The sequence below is a fragment of the Coffea arabica genome, chromosome 6e (assembly GCF_036785885.1).
Source record: "Coffea arabica cultivar ET-39 chromosome 6e, Coffea Arabica ET-39 HiFi, whole genome shotgun sequence".
Lineage (NCBI taxonomy): Eukaryota > Viridiplantae > Streptophyta > Magnoliopsida > Gentianales > Rubiaceae > Coffea > Coffea arabica.
Genome location: NC_092321.1, coordinates 1590398 through 1600257, shown reverse-complemented (window position 1 = coordinate 1600257; position 9860 = coordinate 1590398). Strand labels below are relative to the sequence as shown.

Sequence of the window (9860 nt, the reverse complement as noted above, 5' to 3'; positions counted from 1 at the left end):
TCTCTCTCTCTCTCTCACACACTCTCGCAACCAATCACTGGAAACTGCAGATTAGAAGTAATCTGAACTGATTACTTCTTCTTTGGCATTTTTTCATGTGGTTTTAGTACTATGAAGCAAGAAATGCGACTGAGCTCCAAAAAACGCATTGATAGGACCGGACAAATAATGGAGTAATTATTAATTGAGTTTGCTCGCGTTTATCTTCTGCAATTTGCGTTCAACACTGACGGGTCAATTTAACGTTGTTGCTTTCAGAGTCTTCAAGAATATAAAAGGCCATTTCGCACCATCCCCGCACGCTATGACACAATTCAAATTCAACGGTAGCTCACCAACTGACCAACCAACCAGCCGGTTTAGGTTGCATTCATATATAGTAATAAGTTTTGACACCAAATCTGCAGCATATATATATTATTTTATTATGCAATTGAGAACCGCCTCGGAGATTAGTTCCCATACAATTTTAGATGCTCCTAATTAATATTAATGTTTTCTCAATCGTAGCCGTGAGTCCTGGAAGAGAACTGGATAGGAGGGCCACAAAAAAAGATACTCAATTCTAATCTAATGGCTAAATAAACGATCGCTAAAGAATTGCTCCATATAGTAGTACTAGTTCCTAACATAAAGTTGTGGTCAATTAGTGTCAAATCATTATTATTAGACATGTAGTGCAGTTGTGACTTGTCAGAACCTACAATATTTTAGTAATCAAATTCCATCCAAGTAAAGATCAGACATATGACCCGGATTCATGGCGATGAGATGACAATAATGACTTGGCTTTATACGAAGTTGGAAAATATTATTGAATAAATTATGTATAATCAGAAATATTCCTGTTTTGGCTAACAAAATGAAGTCCGAGTACCTAGTAGGACTCGAGTATCATCTCATGCCTCCATGGAATCAGACACTAAACTTGATGGTTTCCCTGCTCAGATCACTAGCGGTAGGGGAAATCTGGAAAGTCAAAGCAAGTTAACCTTGCCACCATCATCTACTCTTATTGGCTGGCAGGAAATGAACAATAGAATTTACAGCTCTAAGGTTAAAACTGCTCTCCCATGGCAGTTCTACAAATCATATCCTGGTGCATTCCACAAACCTGTCTGTCTGGATGCATTATTATATTCTATTGATGATATGAAGAATTTAAGCATGTTAATCCTCAAGATGATGAGGAGGGAAAAGAATTTTCAGATACAAGGGGAAACAGTAGTGCTTATATCTGCTTGCTACTTTATCTTAGTAGACATGTAGCTTTCACGTTATCTAGAAGTAACGGTTGTTCTCTCATGGCAGTGTATTCTCTGGTTGAGTTGTTCCAGAACCTGTTGCATCTAAATGTGGCTTCATGCTTCTTGAAAATGGGAGCTTGTCTCAGAAGTTAACAGGTTTCCCAGATGTATGAACAAGATGCACTAGTGTTCTAAATTGTAGTTTGATCGCTCTGGATGATCTCCTCATTCCTTCCAGGTCAAGCTTTGGTCTGACAACGGATCCATAATGCAAGTGTTGGACGTAAATCCTATTCAGGTGAAAGCTCTCTGTCGACGTGGAATGGCCCACATGACAGCTGGAGATTTTTTGAGGACGCAAAGAAATGGTTTTAACGAGGTAATCTCGTCATCTATCTATACGCTAATAATAGTTGGGTACTTCAGCTGTAAGCCTCAACTCTCAAGTTGGCACTTGGGATTTGCTGTGGAGATGATGAGCATCCACTAGTCATGTGAGTCTCTTCTCAAACTTAAGAAAAAAAGAGGAGTCTTTGTGTTGGTTACGTTACAAATTTTTTGTACTAAGATAATAGCTTTCTTAAATTGCATACTTGAAGCTTGTAAAATAGTGTACGGTCGCTCAATAAAAGAGAGTATAATAAAATGTTCCGCAAAACACTCTTTTTTTTTAAGTGTTTTTTTTTTTTTTTAACTTGACAAAAGAAAGGGGAGAGGGTAGGAACAAACAAGCATTTTTGGCTAGAACAGCTAGATATCACAAGGACCTAGGTAACGCCGTAGCAGCAGTGTGCAGGCATCAAACTTTGGGATCTAGTGTTAGGGAGTTCGTCTGAGCGGCAGCAGGTTTGCGGAAGTTGACCAGAAAATGTCCAACTCCATGACCAGCCACCGCCACTATAAAGATCCCCAAGTTGAAGGACATGACGGAGAGCATGACCAAGTAAGCCAGCGCCATACGAATAGCGTAAGCACCCGCCTGACTTAAGCTGCTAAAGACTCCGGTGGTCTTGAGCACCCGAGGAGACGCCGACAACACCTCAACTGCAAATCCCAGAAAGAATACGAAGAAGAGGGCCAAGATGTACATACCGAGGTTGTTATCAGGCCATCCCCTGAACAGAACAACCACATCTTTGCCCCAGAAGAAGCTCATCTGCATACTCGTCATATTGTCATTCGTGCTCATGGTCGAATTTGGTGGCGTCGGCATCGGCATATCCCCGCGGTCCATTTCTTTCTTATTAGTTTGAGGGACAGGGTACGTAGGAAATACAAGCCGGGAAACAATACGGATTAAATAGACTTGGAACGAGTAAGCACACCCTCTGCACGCCAAAATATTGGGTAGTAATCTGGATACAAGAAGTAGTATTTAGTATTCGAACTTCAAAGACAGAAACAAAAGAGAAACAAGATGAGGGATATAAACGATGATAGAACAAGAAAAGGAGACAATGGATTTTGTCGTATTAATGAAATATCTCGTCTTTTTGTCTCGACTCTACGAGACATTTCAATTCAGGCGTTGCTTCGGGAGGATATAGTGAAAAAAAATACTACTACTACCACTACCACCAGTACGTACAAGTTACTATGTGGCCAGCAAGCCAGGGCCAGGGCGAAGTATTTTGACCCACGTACTTCTGTGCTCCTAATTCGTTTTTATGATTTTATCTTTGGTTTGTTGTTTCTGGGAAGATTTGATTTGCGTCGTGCAGAGGATCAACTTTCGTATGGCTAATGATAACCCACACACAGACACCAAAAAAAAAAAAAAAAACCTAGTAGTTGAAGCTTGAAGGAGGTCACAATCGGTCCAAATTAAAGATCTTCTTTTATTGTAAATAGTATTACTTGCAAATATGATGGTTTGGAGAGTGGAGTGGACACGGTGTTTCAGAGGGAGGAGGACTCGTTGTGGACTGGTGGGAGATGACGGACAACAATCGACATCGAAACGATCCAATAATTTCAGCTGATAGTGCCCTTGGGATTGCACTGTTGAGGGTATCCAAGGCAGACTGTTAAAGTCGCATCTGCAAAGTTGCAAGGCATTCAACAACAAATATTATTGCTTTTATATACACACACAAACACACACAGAGGATTCATTCACAGAGCGTAGGTGGGCCGCTTGGTTTATGGGGAAGTGTGTAGAGGCCCAGAAAGAAAAGAGTTTTCAAGATCAGGAGATATATCCATACCAAGTCCAGCGTCAAAACGCAAGAAGCAACAGAGGAAAGCCTTTGCTCTTTTAATCCAAGGCATGTATGCCCAACAGCCCAAACCCAACACCAAAAAAAACAAGAGTACGATGATTGTATTTGGAACACGAGTAAAAGTAAGAAGGTTTGATGCATATGACCCAAAAAAAAAAAAAAATTAAAAATTCATAACAGAGTTTATGTGACCCAAAGGCTTGCTCGCTTGCTTGGATCTTGGTTCCGCGATAGTTTGTTCAATCTGATATTCAAATAGTTTGGTGAAAAAGCATCCAGCAGTGTGGCCGGCGAGAGCAACCAAGAGAAACATAAAATCCCCGGTAATTACAGATATCATAACCAAGTAAGCCATGAACATCCTCAGTCCGTGCAAACCGGCGTCAAGCAGCAAGCCCCTGACGTCGCGTCGTCGTCGACATTGTTGCTTGATGCTGATGGGATCATTACTGGTGGAGCAAATCTCAGTTGTGAAGGCAAGCAAGAAAACAAGAAACATAGAGAATATACATTCGCCGAGGCTTTGGTGATTAGGCCACCCCGGATAGAATTGCATCATGTATGATATCCAGAAGCTTGAATATTGTGGTGATTCTGGAGGTGAGGAAGCACCAAGAAGTGATGGCAGCGATGGCAAAGAGGAAGCTAGCTGGAATTTTCGATGAATCATCTTGTAGACATTGACAAGATGCATTCCGAACATATTTAAGATAGATATACACGATTCTCTCTAAATGAAATGAATTGAAACCTCGGCTGTGCTTAACCAGATGATCACAAGTTACAGACCGAAAATAATAAATGTTTGCCAGATACTAGTACATAAGCATGCAAAAGTACAATTACAACTATTTATTCTTTTTTCTTTTTCCCTATAGATTTGTTCTCGTAAACTGATAGCGCACCAGAATGCCCTTCAGACACAAGTACAACGTTAGTTAATGATTGGCGTTCAGTTTACTTTCTCATTAATTAGTAGTACTCAATGTTGCCGTATTTCGCATCTACATAATGGCAAAGATTTAGTAACATCAAAGCAACGGTGGCTGATGTCCATAATTGCAAAGATTCTTGCCAGTGTTATTATGCCTTTCTAATCTAGAGATAATTAAATGTTGACTAATGCCTGGTCAGATGATAAGATTATTTAGGAAAACGCATGTACTATTTAATACTACATTTTAATTTATTGTTTCGTAGGGTTTTCAGTAGATAGAAATCTTCAACTACAATCCATCCGGTGCCCGACTGGGGAAGAATAATAATTTAACTTCCGTTCTACTCAAAAAAAAAAAAAAAATCAGTTGAATTTAAAGGTGCGAAACGGTCAAAAACCCAAGCTCCCTGTGAAAAAAGAGTGTGTAAAACATTAAATAATAAAAGAATATTGTAAGAGCCCAGCTAAAGCGAATCACCAGCCAAGTGACCGACCGATAATCTACTCCACCGCCTTCACGAACGAACGAACGAAGGATCCATCGTGTTTAACTTACTTAATTACCAGTATTAGCGGAACCCTTTCTGAAGATGGATACGGGACTCCCGAAAGCCACGTATCCAACCGCATGGCCCACCACAGCAGCGATGAAAATTCCTCCGTTATAAGAAATCACGGACAACATCACCAGATACGCGAACCCTGCCCGAATTGCTCGAATCCCCATCTGGAAAAGAATCGCGGCGACGCGTTTGGATCCGGGTCTGACAACGTTGATGTTGGAGAACAGCTCCACCAGAACAGCCGAGAAAAATACAAACAGGAGGGCTAGTGCATACATGGCGGAGTTGTGTCCGGGCCAGCCGGAGAAGAGTATTTCGGCATCTTTACCCCAGTAGAAATGGGTGAATAAGGAGAATGGGTGGTGTTGGTGGACGTTGGTGGGAGGCGGTGGGGGAGGAGGTGGTGCGGTGGTGTTGTGGTGGATGGGCAGAGCATCGATGGCCATGAAGAATATATGATGATACGATGACCCGGGAGAGGGGTGGAGGTGGGGGTGGGTGTGTGGCTCTGTGGCATCCGAGGGTTTAAGAAGTTAGAGCTGAGATGCTGCATTTTGAGGTCTCTACTCTCCCACTTAGGCGAGTGTACGCAGCCGCCAAACCTTTTTAACTGCTTGTGTAGTAGTACAGTAGTAGATATGTCTGTATGAGCTATCAAATGAGTGTTGGATCTGGCAAAGCGTAAAAACTAGCATGGCATTAGGAGCAGAAATAGCAGCGGAATTACCAAGGTAGGAAGAATCACGCGCTTTAGAACGGTGGAGGGGCTTCTTCTTCTTTCTCTTTTGCAGGGAATGTGCTCTTCGTATGTCTGCAAGCGATTCCAATTAACAGTCAGTGCACCTTCCCAGCTGCCATTCACACTTTCTGTCGGGAAAAATTCCTGTTACAAAATTCGATGGTAACCAACAGGAAAGGAGGAACCGTTCAATTTTGTCAAATAATATTATTTCGTTTGCATCGTAAACATATTCTCATTTATCATCTTATCCCACATTCGTCTCGTATTACAAAAAGCGCTACAACAGTGTTTATTTCAAATAATACTCTATCCAAACACTACTTTTTGTTTGTATTGATGCTATCGTCATGTGGAGCCATATTCCGATTCAATCAAATTTAATAGGCCCTCTCGACTAAATGAAGCTCTCATTCTTTGATAGCGGGCCAATGGTTGTGGCTCTTGCCTATGTAGTACTATTAGTTATTACGGGTGGCTCTTCTCTATGTTATTGATTTCCATTTTACACTCAAACAAGGCCTTATCTTATTTACCGGTAGCTCTTATCTTATGTTATTGCAATTTTTTGGAGATTTTGTAAAAAATGTATGAAAACGATTTGATATATGCGAGACAAAAAGATGGTTAAAAAATATATTCACAAAAAATTAAGTTATTTTTTGTAAAAAATAACTTTCCAAACAATGCCTTAGTTTTGAATACATGACACTTTAAATATTTCCTATTCATCCTACTTGAGTTCGACTGTTAACAATATAATATTAATTTCTTTTTTTTATTTTTTTTTGGAGTGTGTGCGTACAAATTGCACATCACCACTGACCACAAGTCCATTAGAGAGTTAAAGTAAGTCAAATCCCACTTAGTACCCCTAACAGATTATTTGTTTTCCATTTTGACACCATTAAAAGCCAATATTTCAGCACATTAAACTCTCCAATAATTTAGTTTTAACTGATTGTCATGAACTTGGTTACTCCATTTCCTTTTTCCTTTAGGGGGAAAAAGAAAAGAAGAACTTCACAGAGATGATTTTGGCGGGGGAAAGCCACAGATTTATTAAAGAGAAAGGCTCCATTATTTATGTATCCAGATAGTACCCTTTAAGCCACCACAACGTCGCTCGCGAAGCGGCGTACAACAGATACAGCAATATGACATCTCAATATATTTCCTCTTCCTCCCCTACTTATGTTCTTATGCATACTACTGGCTAGTACAGAGTGGTAACATACTAGACACGTATGTGTATCGTTGAGGAACCAAGCGGGACATGCGTTTATAGTATTTCAACTGGTATGACATGATGATGAGAATGGTGCATAGGCTCCCACCTGGGAACTCGGACAGTGAGCACCCCATTTTCAATGGTTGACCTGATCTGATCAACCCTAGAGTCTTGGGGCAACCCGAAGGCGGTCAGAAACTTGCATCTGCTGCGTTCGATGACGTGGTGGTAGTAGTTCTGATCGTGTCGGTCTTCTTTCTCCGTGTACCTCTCGCAGCTTATCTTGAGGATCTTATTATCCTCCAATTCTACCCTCACATCTTCTCTCCTCACCCCTGGTGGAAGCTCAGTCTTGAAGATGTACGCCTCTGGGGTTTCCCTCCAATCGACAGTTGCACTTGCAAATGATGACGGGGCCTGCACCGCATGGTGGGAGGACGCACCATGTACTGGTGGTGCCCATGCAGTTACTCCACTCTCGCCGTGATATTGTTTTTGGTGGACCGGCTGGTGGTTGTTGACCGGAGCATCCCATCCATCGCCGGAGAAAGGATTATAGAAGACGCTTCGTCGCCCACCAAACACGGGCATCAGGGACATGGTTTATTTATAGTTAAGTAAATAGCTAGTTTTTTTTTTTTTTTCCTTGGAACGATACAGAGAAGTAACCAGCTAGTTTTTTTTTTTTTTCCTTGGAACGATACAGAGAAGTAACCAGCTAGTTTTGATTTCTAAATTATAGTATCTTATATATACTGCTAAACAATTGTCTTTTCTCTGCACTAGTACTACTACTTGTTTGGACAAAGCTAAGATGGTGGATGAATTTATAGTCCGGAGGGGGTTTGTTTGGGCCCTGGGATGGGTTGATTTGTGAATAAAGAGGGAATTCTAGACTTTTCCCAGCCAGATTCATAATCGGGTTATACATGCATACAAAAACGGTAAAGAACGAACTTAACTAGGAAGGTGAGAATTAAAGTGTGGCCTAATTGGACAAGGCAGGCATTCACAAACAAGCCAAGGGAGAATATATTCCCATGAACTGATTTTCTAGATTTCAGAATATAAAAAGCAGAAACCACTTAGTAGTGAGGAAGCTTTTTGCAATGATGTGACCATTTCTGCGAGCCACCTGTGTTCTTGCCGCGTCTATCCAACGATGCTCATAGCCAGGGATCGATGTTAATCGACTACCACATTAGTAGATACTCATACACAGTGAAACAGGAATCCAGTTAACGTTATCTACAACAAAGGGGATACGTGCTTGGGATGCTTTGAGATCAAGAAATTGCAATGATATTTTATGAAGTGCAATTACATTTATCGCGCCAGCTAACTAATGATTTTATTTTGCAGAATTTGCACGGCAGATATACTGCACGGTATTTCCTCGAAATGTAGTAGTACTTGAATAGCTAATGGTATGTGCGAGAGACAGATGAACAAGTACGTTATCTTTGCACTGTACTCAAGAAATATAAAGAGGGGGTCGTGCATTTGTATAGATTTTTCCTTGCATCCTTATTTGTACAAATTTTTTATTAAGGATTAACTAATCTTACATACCAATTTAGAGGAATGATTGATAAAATAGAGCATTGAGAAATATTCCAGTTCATGATTTAAAAGAAGAAAGAAAAAGAGGCCAAACCTTGTTTGAGTAATCAATAGCCAAATATAAGCAATGAGTAGAGCATATGTCAAAGATAGGAAGACGTCGTAGCAAAGTATTGAAGATCTAATAAAGTTTACTTACAAGCAAAAAAAAAAATAATAATAAATTACCCTTAATAAACTTACATGCAAAAAAAACGGAAAGAGAGTGAATTATGAAGAAAAAAATTTAAAAGAACTTCTAATTTTCTTCAGTGGTTTCTATTCAAAATGATATCTCCATTGCAAGATTTGAATTGAAATGAGAACGAAGCATACAGGAACACTTGAGCTAGGGGCCTCTTACGTACAATTACGAAATAATTTAAGCAATAGTCATGTTAAAGATTTAAGCATAGCGAATTAAAATGTGATTTTAATTTGTTTCATTTGTAAGAAGATGATTTACCTGATATGTTACGGAGCCAAACTAAAGTAAGCAATTAAAATATGGACAATGCTTTAGTAACGACAGTTATGGTAACGAAACAGTTTTTTACCTGATGTAATAGGTGGTTGCACTTTTAGCGACCATTTGATTACTTTATAGGCCTATCCACCTAAATAGGATAACACTTAAAAATAAGAAAGTAAGTTTCCCATCTAAAATAGTAAGTTAACAGTAATAAATTAGTACGTTTTATACTTCAAAAGGTAAATTGGAATAAATATTAAACTTACTTTTTAAATAAATAAAGTACTACTTTATATCCCAAACTTACTTTTTAGAGAGTAAGTTTAAATCAAGTAATAGTAAGTTTTTATACATAAATAGTAATTCTTACTGATAACATTATAAATTTGATTAATAATCAAAACTTACTGATTTATGGGACACGTATACTATTTTACTTTAAAACATATTTCAAACTAGTATTAGGAAATTTATTTGAATTAACGATAAGATGTTTTATTAATGATTAATTCTTAGTACCTTAGCTAGTAAGTACACGTAATATACCTGCATAATACATGATTATAGGTATAATTTTAAAAAAATTATTTATATATTTTAAAATATTATGAAAAATAGTTTGAATTTTCACATAATCTCGTAAAATATGTAATAAAATTTTGTCATTTTATAGGTTTTAATCATTTTCAATTTTTGAAAAATTTGAAAGTTCGGATAACAATAACAACAAATCTTCCTAGTTATATATAGAATATTACTTGTTTATATATCACAATTTTTATAATTTAACACATATGAATATAATAAGATGATAAAGTTTTAATAAATTTTACATCTGGGACACAAG

At 38.7% G+C, this 9860-nt stretch overlaps 3 protein-coding genes across 3 annotated transcripts; all 3 read right to left on the bottom strand.

Annotated features, from left to right (window-relative positions):
- Positions 1 to 2046: 2046 nt before the first annotated feature.
- LOC113695653 (copper transporter 6-like) lies at positions 2047 to 2481 on the bottom strand. The gene has a single exon (XM_027214782.1). It carries the CDS (start codon positions 2479 to 2481, stop codon positions 2047 to 2049), a length of 435 nt encoding a protein of 144 aa, XP_027070583.1.
- Positions 2482 to 4321: 1840 nt separating this feature from the next.
- LOC140009600 (copper transporter 4-like) lies at positions 4322 to 5415 on the bottom strand. The gene is made up of 2 exons (XM_072055682.1): positions 4971 to 5415; positions 4322 to 4383 (listed from the first exon to the last, which is right to left on the bottom strand). The coding sequence occupies exons 1-2, from the start codon at positions 5413 to 5415 to the stop codon at positions 4322 to 4324; spliced, it is 507 nt and encodes a 168-aa protein (XP_071911783.1).
- Positions 5416 to 6743: 1328 nt separating this feature from the next.
- Positions 6744 to 7749, bottom strand: LOC113695647 (18.2 kDa class I heat shock protein-like). The gene has a single exon (XM_027214771.2). It carries the CDS (start codon positions 7537 to 7539, stop codon positions 6991 to 6993), a length of 549 nt encoding a protein of 182 aa, XP_027070572.2. The 5' UTR covers positions 7540 to 7749; the 3' UTR covers positions 6744 to 6990.
- Between the last annotated feature and the right edge of the window lie 2111 nt (positions 7750 to 9860).

Excerpts from the sequence above, each read along its gene's own strand:
- LOC113695653 (XM_027214782.1), bottom strand. The coding sequence starts at position 2,481 with ATGGACCGCGGGGATATGCCGATGCCGACGCCACCAAATTCGACCATG.
- LOC140009600 (XM_072055682.1), bottom strand. The coding sequence starts at position 5,415 with ATGGCCATCGATGCTCTGCCCATCCACCACAACACCACCGCACCACCT. Across the intron at positions 4,384-4,970 it reads AAAGGGTTCCGCTAATACTG|GGCATTCTGGTGCGCTATCA; the intron begins GTAATTAAGTAA and ends TTGTGTCTGAAG.
- LOC113695647 (XM_027214771.2), bottom strand. The coding sequence starts at position 7,539 with ATGTCCCTGATGCCCGTGTTTGGTGGGCGACGAAGCGTCTTCTATAAT.